Source organism: Channa argus, chromosome 4 (genome assembly GCF_033026475.1).
Source record: "Channa argus isolate prfri chromosome 4, Channa argus male v1.0, whole genome shotgun sequence".
NCBI classification, from domain to species: domain Eukaryota; kingdom Metazoa; phylum Chordata; class Actinopteri; order Anabantiformes; family Channidae; genus Channa; species Channa argus.
In genome coordinates this window covers 24525534-24543352 of record NC_090200.1, presented here as the reverse complement: position 1 = coordinate 24543352, position 17819 = coordinate 24525534, and the positions used below count along the sequence as shown (strand labels likewise).

The following is a 17819-nucleotide window of genomic DNA, read 5'->3' as shown; positions in this document are numbered from 1 at the left end:
AAACTTAAATGAACACACAGAAAAAAAAAAAAAAAAACTAGGAAACTAACAAAGAGACACACCAAACAAAAATAGGAATCGGGTAAGAAAACAAACTTCTAAACAAAAATGAACACACATGTAGTAATAACTAAATAAGGTAAAACAGAACATGAACCTAAACACACTGGAAGGAAAGGATAAATTAAGTAGAAGAGTCAGGGAAGCACAGGAACTAACAGAAACTAAGGGGAAGCGGACATGAACAAACTGAACATAAAGCACTGGCAGACTGAAGGGAACAAAAGCATACTTAAACACAAAACCAGGGTCAAACAAGCAGAGACAATGAAAGACTAGACCAAACACTGAAAGAACAAAAAAAGGCAAACCTCAGACCAAAAGCTGCAGGAAAACAGAGTCCAGTATACAGGGGTCAGGATTGCTACGATCAGGTAAACCAAGAGTGTTCAGAGCACTCACTGGGATTAAGATGATGATGATCTGGAAGGGAACTGTGGGGAAAGCTGGACTTAAATAGAGAGGGGAACAGGTGCAAACAATGAGGGGTAACAAAGTGTAAAGCTAAAGAACAGGGTCAGGAACAGGAAGTTGGGAAAAAGGGGCAACAAAATAAAAGTCCAAAGGGAGGAAGCGCAACAGTGGGTGTCGGATCATGACAGAGACATGGGTGAGCGGAATTGGCAAAGGGTAGCCCACAGTTAAATCAATGTGGTAGGGTGATTAACAAACATTAAGTAAATTATTTATATTCAATTTAATTAAATATCGCTACAAAGCCAGATGTAACTATTATATAATTATTTATATTAGCATTTTAAGCAAGCCAAATATGTGATATCTGGTATGTTTTCCTTAACATCACTTTAGTACAGCAAATGAGCAGTACTATAAATGTACTTAAAATATAATACATTGGAACACTACATAGCTAAAATAAGATCTAAAAAAATATGTAATGTAACTTATAGTCTTACTTACAGTCAGCCACAGTTTTCATTTTAACTGGCGTTGTGGCTTATGCTTGCTAGCTAACAGTAGCTACTTAGCATATGCATTGAGAGCTGTTATCGTCAAAAATGTACTATTTACTGCATTTCATGTTATTCCAGGTTGCTTAGGCTTTAATCATGAATTGATATTGCACTAATAGCTATATGAATGGTTAAGTAATTGGTTTCTGTAAATGCTATCAAGAGGTCACACAGTTGAAAGTGTAGCCTGTTCTGGCATTTTCATCACGTCTTCATTCTATTAACAACGCCAGAATTGCGACTTGTCATAGAAGCCAACAGCTTGGGGTGGCTGTAGCTCAGTTGGCAAGGCAGTCGTCCAAGGGCCACAGGGTCAGTGGTTTGATGCCCGATCCTGGCTATATGTCAAAGTGTCTCTGGGCAGGACACTGAACCCCTAACAGTCCATTCCCCTCCCCAGCTGTGCGGTGCCAGTCCACTCCCAGTAGAAATTGGTGAGGGTTGCATCAGGAAGGGCATCCAGCGTAAAAAAAACTGTGCCAAATCAACATGTGGACAATGATCCGCTGTGGCGACTCACGGGATCAGCGCCAATGAGTTGCATATTTTCAACGCATTTTTGTAAGGTAAGATGTTAAAATCAGCTGGAATTTTTTAATTTTGATCGAGCAACAACTATGTCAGCATCTAAGTTCCTTACAATGCAGATTACCGTTAAGCTAATGAACAGCATAACATTAATGTTAGGCTAGCTAACAGATATGAAGACAAAATAGAAATGATTGTTTTGTTTGGTTTTTCAACAGCAGGAATAATGTTTTAGCCATAATATGTTTGAAAAAATTTATTTAATGTTTTTAGCAGCCATATGATGATATTTTATGGCTATAGCTAATCTAATATGTATATGACAATAATTCAATTAAACATAAAAAAAATATTTCAGTCATTGATTTAGTCATAAAAAGTGGTCATGTGCAGGTATGTGAATCCTGTTTTTTTATAATAGACAACATATTAAACATATTAAAAAGCTATTGGTAAGTTATAAATGAATTACACCACGGTCACCTGACTTGAACATCACCACCACTAAACTTCCAATTTGTAACTTGATTTAGGGCACTTCCCTCTCGAGGCTATAAAGGTGATATTGATATTCAGTGTTCCAATGTACCTCTCTGTTCTCAATAAGTCACTTGTTAGCGATCTCTTTTTTAAATTGAAAGCTAAAAATTGTATTTACTGAAGACTTTTGTCAGAATAAATCATAAAAATATATTATCCTTGTGTTAACTACAGACTTCAGAAAGAGTAAATCAGAAATGCAAAATGCTAACTGATGTCTGGGGTTTAGGACTAATTCCTACGGAAGTATTAGTGGCAGAACTTTGTAGCTAGGCTATTTTAAAAACCCAAAATGTACCCAATAAAGTAAAAACTGTATAATTAAAGGGTTAATACAGACTTGCTATAGGCATGAAGCCAAGTAGGAGAGTTATGTCCAGGGATGGTAGAAGTTGATCATTGTCTTGAAAGAAAGAAAGAAATGATGATGAGAAGGAGGAGACACACAGCTGATGCACAGCACAAACTGTCTGAAAAAAATAACAACAATATGTGATGGAAAGCGATTTATTTTGACTTCTGTGAGGCAATTTGTGTTAGTTAAATTTTATTTTGGCCTTTTGGCTGACTTTGTTCTGAAAATGAGCAGGCATGGCTCTGTTAATGATCTCTCCCTCATTCAGCCTTTCACTCAGCTGCTTATTCTCGTCTACAACCTCAGAAACCGTATGTGTATACACGGCAGAGAAATTAGCATTCTCTATGAGAAATCTGACAGATTTCCTAATCTGTCCACCAACCACTCCTAGCTTCTGGAATCAAACTGTGATATAGATCTCAGAGAGGGCGTATTGTCCTCTTACAGGGAACACAAAACTAAAATTAAATCAAAATAACACAGACTGCACTTCAAGATCAAAGACAATTTTATTGTCATATATTTCACATCATATGATGAGAATCAAACCATTTGCGGGAGTGTTTTACTCAGCTGCCTCTTTTCCCTGTAAGATAAGGTTAGAAAACATATTTATTAATGCAGGCACACATTATACATAGCATGGGTGTAAAAGGTTTTTTTTTATCAGTATTCTGAGGTTTGAGGCAACATAACCAGTTTTCTTCATTCATGCCTTTTAAGTCCAACATCTGCTATATTGCACAACATTCGCTAAATAGTAGATTATGTTCATTGTTAGTTTAAGCTATGAAACTACAGTTTTTTTTTACCTTGCCAGTATCCCGGCTCTTGGCTCTCAGCTTGTTGACCTGGGACTCTGCAATGTCAGCACGCTCCTCAGCCTCCTCCAGCTCATGCTGGAGCTTCCTGCACTTGGACAGATGGACATTGGCCTGCTCCTCCTGAAATACAAGTGGAAAATGTTTAAATGTTCAAAAAAGTTATAGCAGCAGTTATAGTGTACTTTATAAGTGATTCATTTTTAAATATCAAAAAAAGGAAATGTCCTTACCGCTTCCTCAGACTGCCTCTTGTAGGCCTTCACCTTAAGCTGCAACTTGTCAACCAGATCCTGCAGCCTGCTGATGTTTTTCTTATCCTCTTCAGTCTGTAATTGAAAATACAAATTTGCATGTGTGAATGTATAAATGGTAAGTTCAGTATTATATTTTTTACACTATAAGTGTTAAATATCAATATAACTGCACCTGATAGGTGAGCTCCTTCACCCTCCTCTCATATTTACGCACACCCTTAACAGCATCTGCTCCACGTCTCTGCTCAGACTCAACTTCTCCCTCCAATTCACGCACCTGCATAAATCAAGTACATTCAAGAAATATATTGATAATTCTTAATTATCAATTTCTTGTATGATTTTGATCAAAAATGCAAAATATTTCAAAATAATTATCTTACCCTAGACTCCAGTTTCTGGAGCTGCTTCTTGCCACCCTTCATGGCTAGATTCTCAGCCTCATCCAGGCGGTGCTGCAGGTCCTTAACAGCAACCTCCAGGTTCTTCTTCATCCTCTCCAGGTGAGCACTTGTGTCCTGCTCCTTCTTCAGCTCCTCAGCCATCATAGCCGCCTAGACAATTTCACATTTTGTTCAAAAATGTTGTAAAAAACCTTTTAGTTGGAGAATTTGAATAAATAGATTAACACCTACATCAGTGATGGCCTTCTTGGCCTTCTCCTCTGCATTTCTTGCTTCTTGAACAGTGTCATCCACTTCACTCTGGATCTGAACCAGGTCTGTTTCAATCTTCTTCTTAGTGTTCAGAAGACTTGTGTTCTACGTGATGAAAGATCATTTTAATCATTATCTGCCTGACAGAGTAGTTTGTGAAATTATTGAGTAATTTTTTAATACTTGTTTTACCTGAGAGTGCAGAAGTCCAACACGCTCACTTGCATCCACCAGCTCCTGTTCAGCGATTTTGCGGCCTCTCTCTGTCTGTTCCAGAGCAGCTCTAAGTTCCTCAATTTCAGCCAGCATGAGACCGTTCCTACGCTCCACCATTGCAGCTTGTTCCTTGAGGTCTTCCTGGGCTCTAACAGCATCATCAAGATGCATTTGAGCATCCTAATGAAAAGCAATAAAAATCCGATAATAAAAAGTTTGATAAATATCTGAATTTAAATGTGTTCACCACAGTGTGTTTATCTGCTGTATTTATTTCAGTACCTTCAGCTGTGCCTGCACATTCCTCAGCTGTTTCTGGGACTCTGTAGCCTGACGATTGGCATGGCTCAGCTGAATCTCCATCTCATTCAGGTCTCCCTCCATCTTCTTCTTGATCCTCAGAGCATCATTCCTGCTCCTGACCTCAGCATCAAGTGTGCTCTGCATGGAGTCAGTCACCCTCTGGCTGTTCCTCTTGATCTGTTCTATCTCCTCATCTTTCTCTGCCAGCTTCCTGTCCACTTCACCCTTAATCTGGTTGAGCTCCAACTGGACACGCAGGATCTTAGACTCTTCGTGTTCCAGAGTTCCCTGGGGATAATGAAGAAGAAAATATGACTTTCTTCTGTGTTCTGTCAATTTTATAAAACTTGAAAGTATCTACTCTTTTCACAAAAAAATGTACCTCAGCCTCTTCAAGAGCTGTCTGGATCTCAGACTTCTCTGTCTCCACCTGCTTCTTGGCCTTCTCCAGTTCATGGATGCTCTTGCCAGTCTCGCCAATCTGTTCAGTCAGATCTGAGATCTCCTCTGCAGATGATGATGCAGATAATGTGTTTAATATTGACAGGTCTTAATATGTCAATTCTAAATACTCCATTGCAACAAATAGCACCTACAGTGAACATTTTTTCTAATTTGGTAGGAACTCACGTTGCAGGTTTTTATTTTCACGCTTCATGGTCTCCAGCTGATCCAGAGCTTCCTCATAAGAATTCTTCATCTTAAACAGCTCAGTGCTGAGAGAACGAGCCTCTTTCTGAGTTCCCTCAAGTTCTGCCTGACCCTCCTCATACTTTTGTTTCCACTCTGCCAAGACCTGACAATAACGCATTACACTTCGGTTAATTCTGCAGCAAGATAAAGGGAAAAAATTGTAGTTTCGTTTATTATTATTCTGATTTGGCCAAAGCCTTTGAACATTACTACCTTGTCAAAGTTTCTCTGCTTCTTGTCCAGGTTAGCAGCCAGGCCATTAGCCCTCTCCACATCAATCATGAGATCCTCCACCTCATTCTGGAGCCTCTGTTTGGTTTTCTCCAAGGAAGCACACTTGGAGTTCACAGCCTCAATCTGCTCCTCAGCCTCCTGAAGGCGTTGGGCCAGCTTTTTCCTGTTTGAGAAAGGTTTAAATTGTTTTAGTAAAACAGTGACATTGCCTGAAATCAAAATTATTTCCTTCATTTATGATATTCAATTAAATTCAATTCAACTTTATTCATATAGCGCCAATTCACAACAAAGTCATCTCAGGGCACTTTACAGAATAAAGTCAAGATTATAAAGATGTATAAAGAGAATCCAACAATTCCCCCTGGAGCAAGCCATAGGCAACAGTGGAGAGGAAAAACTCCCTTTAACGGAAGAAACCTCCAGCAGAACCAGGCTCAGGGTGGAGGCCATCTGCCTCGACCGGTTGGGGTGAGTGGAAAGGGGAGAGAGAAAAGAACAGAGCAACAAAAAGCAACAACAAAACATCGGGCAGATTGGTAGGACCAGTAGCTGCACGCTGGAAGACACACAGCTTCAAAGCCTGGGGACACCTGCAGAAAGGGACAGAGAGAGGGGGACAGAGAAGGACAAAGACAACTACGGGAGAGAACACACAGAGTTAATGACATACAGTGGTGACAATTGCGGGGTGAGAGGAGAGGAGAGATGGTCAAGAGGAGGAAAGGAGCTCAGTGCATCGGGGGGTGGGTCCCCCAGCGATCTAAGCCTATGGCAGCATAACTATAACTAACTATATGCTTTATTAAAGAGGAAGGTTTTAAGCCTAGACTTAAAAGTAGAGAGGGTGTCTGCTTCCCGAATCTGAACTGGGAGCTGGTTCCACAAGAGAGGAGCTTGATAGCTAAAGGCTCTACCTCGCATTCTTCCTTTGGAAATTCTGGGAACCACAAGTAGGCCTGCATTCTGAGAACGAAGTGGTCTACTGGGATGATATGGTGCTATGAGGTCTTCTATATATGATGGAGCCTAACCATTCAGAGCTTTATATGTAAGAAGCAGGGTTTTAAATTATATTCTAAATTTAATGGGAAGCCAATGGAGAGAAGCTAGTGAAGGTGAAATATGATCTCTCTTGCTAGTTCCAGTCAGAACTCTTGCTGCAGCATTTTGGATTAATTACAGGCTCTTTAGGGAGCTACTGGGGCATCCTAAAAGTAGGGAATTACAGTATTTCAACCTAGAGGTAACAAATGCATGGACCAGTTTTTCGGCATCACTTTGAGACAGGATGCTCCTAATTTTGGTGATGTTTCCTAGGTGGAAGAAGGCTGTTCTAGAGATTTGTTTTATATGTGAATTAAAGGACAAATCCTAATCAAAAATAACTCCAAGGTTCCGTGCAGTAGTACTGGAGGCCAGACTTATGCCATCTAGAGTAATAATATGGTTGGACATCATATTTCTGAGACTTTTGGGCCCAAATACTATGACTTCAGTTTTGTGTATTATATAATACTTTGCTCAACAGTATAAATTCTTTGAATGGTAGCTACTGGTGTAATGTTATGGCCATCTCCCACAGAGTGTTGCCTGACAATTTACTGTAGACTAATCATTTATATATTAGTGATAGTTTTCATTGGAGTTTCTGAAAGCAGTAATTTAAAATCTGCCTTTAGTTACAAAACATCTCAATTTCCTAGAAAAAAATAAAATAAAATACTTTTTTACATTTTTTGATAATTGATTAATTTTGCTACAATCTATGCAATTCAGTCATCAGTCGGATTACACTAACATGCTTATCATGTCACTCACTTTGCTTCCTCAAGCTCCTCGGTGCGCTGGATAGCATCAGTTTCATACTTAGTTCTCCACTGAGCCACCTCGCTGTTGGCCTTGGACATTCCACGCTGCAGCTCAGCCTTAGCTTCCTGCTCTTCCTCAAACTGCTCCCTCAGCAGATCACAGTCATGGCGGGCAGATTGCACTGCATGGGCAAGTGCATTCTTGGCCTGGTGTAAAAAACATGAATGAGTGTGCAACAGTTCTAAATCAGCGACATCCAATTGCGATACATTCACTGTATACTTTGCAGTTTCTTACCTTAACCTCCTCTTCAATTTGTCTCTTCAGCTCCTCAATCTGCTGTGTGAAGGCTTGTTTGCCTCTGGTCAGCTGGGAGACAAGTGCTTCTTTCTCTTCAATTTGACGACCGAACTCACCTTGTATGAAATTTGTCAGCACCATTAGTTTTTGATCAGCTTCTCATTTATGCTGTGAAAACTGCTTTTGTTAAACACTTTCAGATACATACCATTTTCTGTAAGGAGACGGGCTTTGTGTGTAGACAAGTCGTTTATTTGACGAATGTTTTCATCATTCTTGGTCTTCAGTTCACTAAGTTGGTCCTCAAGAGTACGGCACATCTTTTCAAGATTTCCCTAATGTGGAAAAGAAAGATCAAATTGGTGATTAGATTATTTTAATAATAGTAACTACTTTATATATTAAACTAATGTTAATCAATATTCTGTTGAGTATTATCGTGTACCTTTGCTTTAGCAACAGCTTCCATGTTGCTGGAGAGGTCATCAATCTCCATTTTGTATTCACTCTTTTCTTTCTCAAGTTTCTGCTTGACACGCTGAAGGTTGTCAATCTGCTCTCCCAACTCAGCGACGCTGTCAGCCTGCTTCTTACGAAGAGCAGCAGCGGTGGCTTCGTGCTGGAGTGTGGACTCCTCAAGGTCACGACGAAGCTTCTGGAACTCAGCCTCACGCTTCTTGTTCATCTCAATCTGAGCAGCAGTTGCACCACCGGCCTCCTCCAGCCTTTCACTGATCTCCTCAAGTTCCCTGGAGAGATCAGCCCTTTGCTTCTCAACCTTGGCACGGGCAGCACGCTCAGCCTCAATCTCCTCCTCTAGTTCCTCAATACGAGCCTATTTAAGATAGGTATGTGGTCTATAAGTGAACTTTAAATAGCAAAGTACAATACAGAAAATGTATATAATGTAACTCATTGTGTCAGTCACCTGAAGCTCCTTGATCTTCTTCTGCAGCTGAGCACCCAATGACTGCTCATCCTCAATCTTGCTAAGGAGTTGACTAACTTCAAAGTCCTTCCTGTTGGGGTAATTCAAAAGAAATATTTATTGCATGGTGTTGATCATGTCTGGAAACATGATTGTTGTCTTTACATAGAGAATAAACATGTTTTTTACTTTTTAATTTTCTCCTCAGATTGTTGTTTGTCATTCTCAAGATCCATAATGGATTCCTGGGCCAGTTTCAGGTCTCCCTCCAGCTTCCTCTTGGCTCTTTCAAGGTCCATGCGCAACTTCTTCTCTTGCTCCAGAGAACCCTCAAGCTGCACATTGATATGAGTTTGTAATGATCATGTTTAACAGCTATGTAGTATTGCTAAATTCAAGTAACTTTGTTAACTTACATCATCAACTTGCTGCTCGAGCTTGGTCTTGGCCTTGGTCAGAGTGTTGACTTTGTCTTCCTCAGCCTGCAGGTCATCAAGGGTCTGCTGATGAGCCTCCTGGAGAGCTTTCTTCTCCTTTGTCAGCTTAGCAATGGACTCATCCTGAGAAGCCATCTCCTCTGTCAGGTTCTTCACCTAGATTTGCAAGAATAATGTTAGAAAACAAATAATATTCCAGATATTACATTATGTTTTTATGAGTATATTAAAATTTACTAACCTTGTTCTCAGTGGCATGTTTTTCCTTTTCCACTTTGGCCAAGGTAAGCTCCAAATCATCTATATCCTTCTTGAGCTCGGAGCATTCATCCTCCAGCTTTCTCTTCTTCGCAGTAAGCTCAGCATTGATTTCCTCTTCATCCTCCAGTCTCTCAGTTGTTTCTTTGAGTTTGGCCTCCATCTGAATCTTGCTCTTAATAAGCCCCTCACATCTCTCTTCAGCATCTGCTAGATTCTCTGTTTCCTATTCAATTACGTGAAAAAAGGCTTTAGCACATCAGCATTTTTTTCAAGCAAACATTAAAAGCACATCTGTCTTTTAGTGTGTACATACAGATGCCACTTGGAGCTGCAGATCATTCTTCTCCTGCAGAAGGGCCACCATCTTTTCCTCCAATTCCTTTTTCTTGGCCAGGGCAGCGGCCAAGTCTTGAGTCATCTTCTCATAGTTCTCCTTCATGTTGGCAAGCTCTTTCTCTGTTTCAGCACTCTTCAACAGTGGTTTGACCTTGTAGTACACCTTCATCCATGGCCAGTGTTTCACATTCATGAATGAGCGGATGTTGTACTGGATGGTATAAATGGCCTCCCTGTTGACAAGATTTTGTTACAGAAATTGTTCTTGGTAATTTATCCTTTGCTATATATTGAGAATTTTATTTTTATAACTTGCCTTCTCTCCATCATCTTCACAAACTCTTTTCTCATGACAAAACCACGACAGAGAGCCTGAGTCATGGTGACCAGAGATGCCAGCTTTTCATCTCTCATCTCTTCAAGGGTACCCAGCAGACCAGCCTTGAAAAACACCTGAACAAACACAAAATTGAAAGTATTACAGCATAAAGTTAAGCAAGGACATCAGGCAGAACTTAGAGAGTAAATATTTAAAGCCCTTTTAATATACCACAATGATGTAAAAAGATGAAGAAATAAGAAAACAGAGTTGACAAAAAAGAAAATACAGTACATTTAGTGCTTACTTTAGTGTGTCCAAATCTATACTGGTCATGATCAATATCAATTGACCCAAGCAGCTTTTCTGCAGCCTTCTTGTTGTCAATGAACTGGCCTTCAGGGATCACACTGGCATTAAGTACCTTGTACCTTTAATAAGAGTTGACAGTTAGAGTGACTATTTGATATATAATTTGTGAAATGAGAGAAAGCATTCAAAATGAATTGATTGATACCTCTGTTTGAAATCACCATAGAGGATTCTGCTGGGAAAACCTTTCCTGCAGATTCTAATACCCTCCAGAACACCATTACATCTGAGCTGGTGAATGACCAGGAAGTTCTCCATAAGCCCTGTAATAAAATTGATGTATTCATTCTTTGCAAATAGTTATTCTGCTTTGTAAATCAGCATAAAATAAACATAATAAAACCAAATCATGTACCTGGGGTCTTAGACTCATTGGGAATCAGGCAGCGCACAAAGTGAGGATGGGTGCTCCTCAAGTTGGTCATCAGCTTGCCCAAATTCTCCTGTAAATAAAAGATTGTAAATGGTGTCATGAACTGTAACACATTTCTGCATTTGAAATATTGGGTGTTTGCAATATTATGTTAAAACTTACCCTGAATTGGGAAGACACAGTCTGCATAGAACCACCCTTCTTCTTGCCTCCCTTCTTACCACCACCAGATTCTGCCAATGATTTTAAGGACAAATACACAACTGTAAAATTTGGTTCAAAATGAATTGGACAATTACACAATATGTCTTAGTTTGGAGTAGTTACTATACCCTCAGCAGCAGCAGGAGGGTAAAGATTAGACAGCAGTTTAACTGAAGACTTCTGGTAAAGCTGCACGACAGACTCATTCAACGGATCCTTGTTCTTGTCCAGCCAGCCACTGATATTGTAGTCAACAGTACCAGCGTAGTGCACAAGGGAGAAGTGAGCCTCAGCCTTGCCCTTGGCAGGCTTTGGCTTCTCAAATGCTCTGGATTTGCCAAGATGCTGGTCATACAGCTTGTTCTTGAAGGATGTGTCAGTGGCTTTGGGGAACATGCACTCCTCTTCAAGGATGGAGAAGATGCCCATGGGCTTGATGAATGTGAACGAGATATGTCATGAAGTGCCTTGTTTTTGCAGAGTAAGAACAATGACATACAGTAAAATTGCCAAATCTATGAATACCTTTTCAATCAGCTCAATGCAGGCAGCCAGGTCCATGCCAAAGTCAATGAACTCCCAGACAATACCCTCCTTCTTGTACTCCTCTTGCTCCAGGACAAACATGTGATGGTTGAAAAACTGTTGCAGTTTCTCATTGGTGAAGTTGATGCACAGCTGCTCCATGCTGTTGTACTGTGAGGGAGACAAATAATGAGCATAATCTTTCATAATAACTAAAAGGATTCTGTTAATAACCGTATTGGATACAGGGAATAGAGCTCACGTCAAAGATTTCAAAACCAGCAATATCCAGGACACCAATGAAGAAATTCCTTTGCTGCTTAGTGTCCAGCATCTGATTAATACGGATGACCATCCACAAAAACATCCTCTCATAGATAGACTTGGCCAGGGCTTGGACTGAGTTCGACACCTGAAGAAGAAGAGAACGATTCGGGTAATGTGCTTCATCTTTTTTGCTGGTTTACTGCTATGTTAAACTTATCGAAATGACATACAAAGCTGCTGATCCAAATTTAAAACTTATCTATTATAATAATTATCTATTACAAAAGATAGGTAATATCTGTTTTTATTTAATAGGTTAGAGCATATTGATGATTCATGTTTACCTGAGGTACAGTCTGTCCCTTGGTGACATACTCATTTCCGACCTTCACTCTGGGATAGCACAGAGCCTTGAGCATGTCAGCAGAGTTCAGACCCAACAAGTAAGCAACCTTGTCAGCAACTGAAAAGAGTGAAGTGATTAACTATTACACACATGATAATGAGTGTTAACCCTCACATGATGCACAAGAAATTCAGTTGTTCTTACTGCAAAGATTTTTACAAGCTATAAGACATAGTCACCCTCTGTGCCATCGGGCTCAGCCTGCTCCTCACGCTGCTTTTGCTTGAACTTCATGTTACCGTGGTGGATCACAGCACCAGTTAGTTTGTAGATGCTCATTTTCTCTTCATTACTGAAGCCCAGGATATCAATGGCGTTCTAAATTCAAATACATTGTAACTTTGCAAATTGCAGTTAACAGTCAGTTTTGAAATTTACCCAAATGGACAAAATACATTATAGTCTTTAAAATATAAACACCCCTCACATCAGTGGCCTCCAGCTCAACTTTGTCATCAATACTGGCCACAGTGATCTGACCCTGGCTGATCATAGGGAAGTCGTAGGGGTTGGTTGTGATGAGTGACATTTCTGGGGATTGCAAAAGATGAAAAGTTTAATAAAAACATATTGAAATCAAAAAAGTAGGCATTCTATGGTGCTACTACTCAGGGTTACTTACCAACCAGCTCAGGTTTGTGGTTTGTCATCATCTGGTAGAAGATGTGGTAGCCTCTTTCATCAGGAAGCTGGAATGTCACTCTTGACTTCTCCAGCAGGTCTACAAATGTTTTTATTGGTCATAACCAGGCCAGTTCTCAATTTCATTAAATGCTTTTTATGATTTCTCTGAATTTCATGCATCATATTTATTGTGAGAATTGTTACTTACATGTCTCAATATCAGCACTAGCGAGTTTGCCTGTTGTGCCGAAATGAATTCTGATGAATTTACCCTGTTTGCAGCAAAGAAATTGTTAATGCCTTTTCTTATAGGCAATGTATGACAGGAATTCTCTATTGAAGAAACAGTTCATACTTACAAAACGTGAAGAGTTGTCATTCCTCACAGTTTTAGCATTACCATAGGCCTCCAGCAGAGGATTGGCTGCAATAATCTGATCCTCCAGTGACCCCTATAATCCAGTGTTAGCAATGATATCAGGACTGTAAACCTGAAACAATTTTTGATACTTTATGAAATTGTGCCATGGCATTTTACCTGCATTTTGCCAGATGTTGCCTCCTTCTTCTTTTCACCCCCAACTGAGATTGTTGCAAAGTATTGGATGACACGCTTGGTGTTCACAGTCTTTCCAGCACCAGATTCTCCACTGGGTGTAGAATACTCAGACTTATGAGTATTTGATCAAGATATGTGATTATCTTAAAAGTAAATAAATGTCAAACTTACGTGATCAGGACAGACTGGTTCTCCCTATCTGTTACAATTGAAAACAAACAAATGAGCAATATAAGTGTCCAACAGAAACCTCATACACTAGCAAATTTTACATTGTTGAGGTACAGTATGGACCTACCAGTAAGCATAAACTGATAAGCATTGTCAGAGACAGAGAAGATGTGGGGTGGAGCCTCCATTCTCTTTTTGCCTCTGTAGGCAGCTACGACTTCAGAGTCGTACACTGGGAGCCACTTGTAGGGGTTCACAGTGGCACAGAACAATCCAGAGTAGGTCTGTAATTGATCGTAGAGTTGAAACAGTTCAATTCGTGTTTTCATGTTCATATATTAATATTTCATTTAGCTCTTTGTGGATGTTATCTTACATAGATCATCCATGCTGCATAACGCTCTTTGAGGTTATACAGGACAGACGCTTCATTGAGATGGGTCATCATGGCCATGTCCTCAATTTTGTCGAACTTGGGAGGGTTCATTGGAGAGACATCATCTTCCTTAACTGTTCTCTCCTGCAGACATTATTCATAATGAGAACTGATAATGTTTAAATCTCTGGTGAATTTGTTTTTATAATACAAACCTCATTATTCTCCAGGAGCTTGACTGTGACTTTGCCACCATCTTTCTTGACGATTGTTGCCTTCAAGTACAGCTCTTTGACATCGGCCACATAGCAGGCAGTCTTGGCATCAAAAGGTTTATTTTGAGCCTCGATTCTCTCCTTCTCTGGCTTACGGAGGTAAACCGCAGCCTTGCCGTAAACGGCCATCTCTGCGTCCGTACTCATGGTGGTAGCTTACTTCTGTGAAGTATTAATAAATAATAATTGTCGGTGTAAAAATTACTGTCCTTAGTTCACATAACTTCCATGGACATGCAAAAATCTGCACAACAGAGTTTAGCTATATAAATGTACTTGTCCTCTTTATATCTCTCATTGCGTGATTTCAAAAATCATATATAATCTTTATATAATGTTATTTTTTTACTTTATATACTGTACAACAAGACTAATGCACAGGAATCAAAAAACATTTTATAAAGAATGAAAATGATATAAACAAATAATAGAGAAGAAAAATAGTATTGAATAAAAGTAAAATATGTATACAGATATGGGATATTATTATAAAGAAATGCAATCAATTAATATCGTACAATAAATATTTTATCAAAAGTCAAGCTGAAAAAGTGGGTTTTAAGTTTAAAAACACTTTCTGTTCTTCTGAGGTCCTCAGTTATCCAGTCTGCTGAATATAAAAGCGTGCATTAGTCTTTCTGTGTCGCTTAGAGAAATGAGAATACTTTAGCAATATTTTGAGGTGATAAAAATCTTATTTGGTGATGAGCCCCACCTGAGGCATAAGATTTAATTCTGAGTCATAGATGACACTTGAAGTCAGTCCAAGACAATTAAATTCTGTGGCCAAATTTTTTTCTCTGAGCCTTTGAACCAATAACTTGACAATGTCTTTAGACATTTTTAGCCATAAACTTAGCAATTGAATGTTTTACGAATTAAAGATTGTTTAAAGTTCTTACCTGACCCTCTCTCTTTGACAATGCTGTTGAATTCTGTAAAAACAATTTTTACACAATATTTATCGTTAGTGAGAAAACTTGCAAGAATGCTAAAACTTGTGTAACAAATGTTTCTAATGATTTAGCATTTGAAATTAATTTCTCAATAGTAAATGCATTGATTGGCCATAAGGTATAGACAACATGACAACATGCCTACCACAAGAAGAGGTCTTCAGGGGTCTGCTAGCACACACTGTTGACTTTGAGTGCTTATATTGGATGAAGATTGCTTATGCAGCAAAGTTATATGTGGGACACATGCCAACTATGGTGTGGATAACAGTTAGAGCCAATGTGGACTGAAAAGGAGTGCTACATATACAGTATGCCTTATGTTTAGGTTTGGCTATCATAATATATATATATATATATATATACACACACACACACACATATATATATAATGTTACTATGACTGCGATTGCAAAGGTGGAATTGTGAACAACATTAACATGTAACATTTATGTTGAAATAGCTCTTTAAAATTCAAAAAGTAAAACTGAATAATTTTTATATATATATATATATATATATATATATATATATATATATATATATATATATATATATATATATATATATATATATATATATATATATATATATATAAAGAAAAATTATATAAATAGAGAGACAGATAGACAGACGGGGAGAAAGAGAGTCCTTTTGCACAACAGATTATTTTTTGCACCTCATGAAAATCAGAGTGCCATGTCAGCATAAAAGAAACCATATCAAGTGAATAGGTGAGCAGTTATATTATATATAAAAGTACAGTATTTATATATGATCGTTTATTCTTCTTCTCATGATCCCGGTGGATGTCTTGACTATGACTAACGTTCTGTCAACATAGAGTGCATTTTAGCTGCTTTTTTATCTGTCTGATATGCTTGAATTTTATTCAAGGCATGCTGTATGCTCAAATTCCCTCAGCTTTCACTCACAAATGCAAATGTATTTTCAGCTTTTCTTCTTATGGTTTCATTTGTGCATGAGTGCAGTTAATCACTGATTCCATATTATTCAGTGCTTTATCACATTATAATTGAGATAAATTTTGATTAGAATTTTGAATTTTTCATTTGCATCAACACACAGGCGTCTTAAAAAGTCTTGTCCCCATACCATTTATAGAAACAGGTAGAGTTACTGTTAACAGAACTCAACACTGTTATAGACAAGCTTTTACATCCTGCCCTCCAAAGCAACTGAGCATTAACAAAAGTGAGGAAAAATGAAAAACACAAATATAGGAAACTAAATTCATTATTCAGTTTTATTCAGTTTTACATATGGCATTTTAAAGAGCAATTTTAACATAAATGTTATATGTGAATGTTATTTACAATCCCAGCTTTGCACTCCTAGTTATAATAACTTTATTATGATTTACCAAGTACAGGCAATTACAGATACAAACTCCAAGGCAGAGTACTCCTGCATATCTGGCTGTTGTCATTAAAAACTGACACTGCTTCTGATGACAGTAGAAGTAAAAAAGGTGTCTCAATTCTCTTAGAAGGTGTTTCTTCAAATCCTCTCTCCTTGAAAAATGACATTTTACAAAAAGAAAGTTGTATTTGGCAAATAATGAAATGGCATTTACAAAATAGAAAATAGCATGTTGCTTTTTTCTTCTTAATTTTAATTTTATTTTTGGGTAAAATCATTATAAACATGGGAGTGAAAATATACACTGATAGTAATGACTTGATAAACCAAGTAAACTGACAACTTAAGTAAAAAATTCATTTCTACAACAGCAAAGTCACATACACGCATTATCTCCCTCAGATTAACAGTGGGTAAGGTTTAAATGACATGGAGTCAAGTGTTATCAAACCTGGTGTACAAGACTTGAAGGAACCTTTGGAGCTGTTAACTCAATTAAACTTAATTAAACAGGCATGGCATCCATGGCAGGGCAACATTGAGGAAGCCATTCTTCTCCAGAAACAACATTGCAGCATGCATAAAGACTACCCTGACACACTGGGAAAATGTTTTGTGGACAGATGAAGCAGATTCGGCATTGTTTTAGAAGACAAAAAAGACCATGTATATCTTAAAAAGTGAACCAAGTACCAACATTTTCCCAAAAATGAAGTAGCATTGTGATTTTGGGCAGCTTTGTGTTTTCTGGACCTGAACCACTTGCCATTGTGGACGAAAAAATATGTGTATCAAGATTACAAGATAATGTCAGAAGCTCAAAAAAAGCTTGGTGATGCAAGACAATGAGCCCAAACATTGAAGTAAATCTACTCCACACCAAATCTGTCTTTAGGAGTGGCCCAGTGAGAGCCAAGACCTCAACCCAATAGAGATTCTGTGGAATGACCCCACCATGAGAGGTTATTCGACCTGTCAAAAAACACTTTTGCCATTACTTTTACTACTGACACTTTTGTTAATTAATTTTTTTTTAAGACATGAAATGTTATGATTTTGTGTTTTATCAGCTCAGAAATATTGGGTTTGTCGATAATTGTGACTTTATTGAAGATCAGATTACAATTCATGACCAGTTACTGTATACTGGAGGCTGTCTGAGAGGAGACTCAGACAGAGCTGACAATATTGTTTTTCTTTTTTGCAGATTTGTGGTTATTTGACAGGTCAAAGAACCGACCAAAGGGCATCCGGCATTACAAAAAACTGTGCAAAATCAACATGTGGACTAAAGG

At 38.4% G+C, this 17819-nt stretch overlaps 1 protein-coding gene across 1 annotated transcript; it reads right to left on the bottom strand.

Moving 5' to 3' along the window:
- Positions 1–2950: 2950 nt before the first annotated feature.
- Positions 2951–15315, bottom strand: LOC137126293 (myosin heavy chain, fast skeletal muscle-like). Its single transcript, XM_067502914.1, has 41 exons — positions 15287–15315; positions 15088–15120; positions 14126–14347; positions 13911–14054; positions 13662–13818; positions 13535–13562; positions 13343–13454; positions 13164–13256; positions 13013–13076; positions 12803–12901; positions 12608–12711; positions 12360–12498; positions 12119–12237; positions 11770–11919; positions 11508–11678; positions 11111–11414; positions 10941–11011; positions 10761–10848; positions 10551–10668; positions 10341–10464; positions 10027–10167; positions 9692–9943; positions 9359–9601; positions 9097–9273; positions 8870–9015; positions 8681–8771; positions 8198–8587; positions 7961–8087; positions 7750–7868; positions 7462–7658; positions 5620–5803; positions 5344–5509; positions 5096–5220; positions 4693–5001; positions 4387–4590; positions 4174–4299; positions 3922–4092; positions 3711–3815; positions 3515–3610; positions 3273–3404; positions 2951–3046 (listed from the first exon to the last, which is right to left on the bottom strand). The coding sequence occupies exons 3-41, from the start codon at positions 14330–14332 to the stop codon at positions 3026–3028; spliced, it is 5814 nt and encodes a 1937-aa protein (XP_067359015.1). The 5' UTR covers positions 14333–14347; positions 15088–15120; positions 15287–15315; the 3' UTR covers positions 2951–3025.
- Between the last annotated feature and the right edge of the window lie 2504 nt (positions 15316–17819).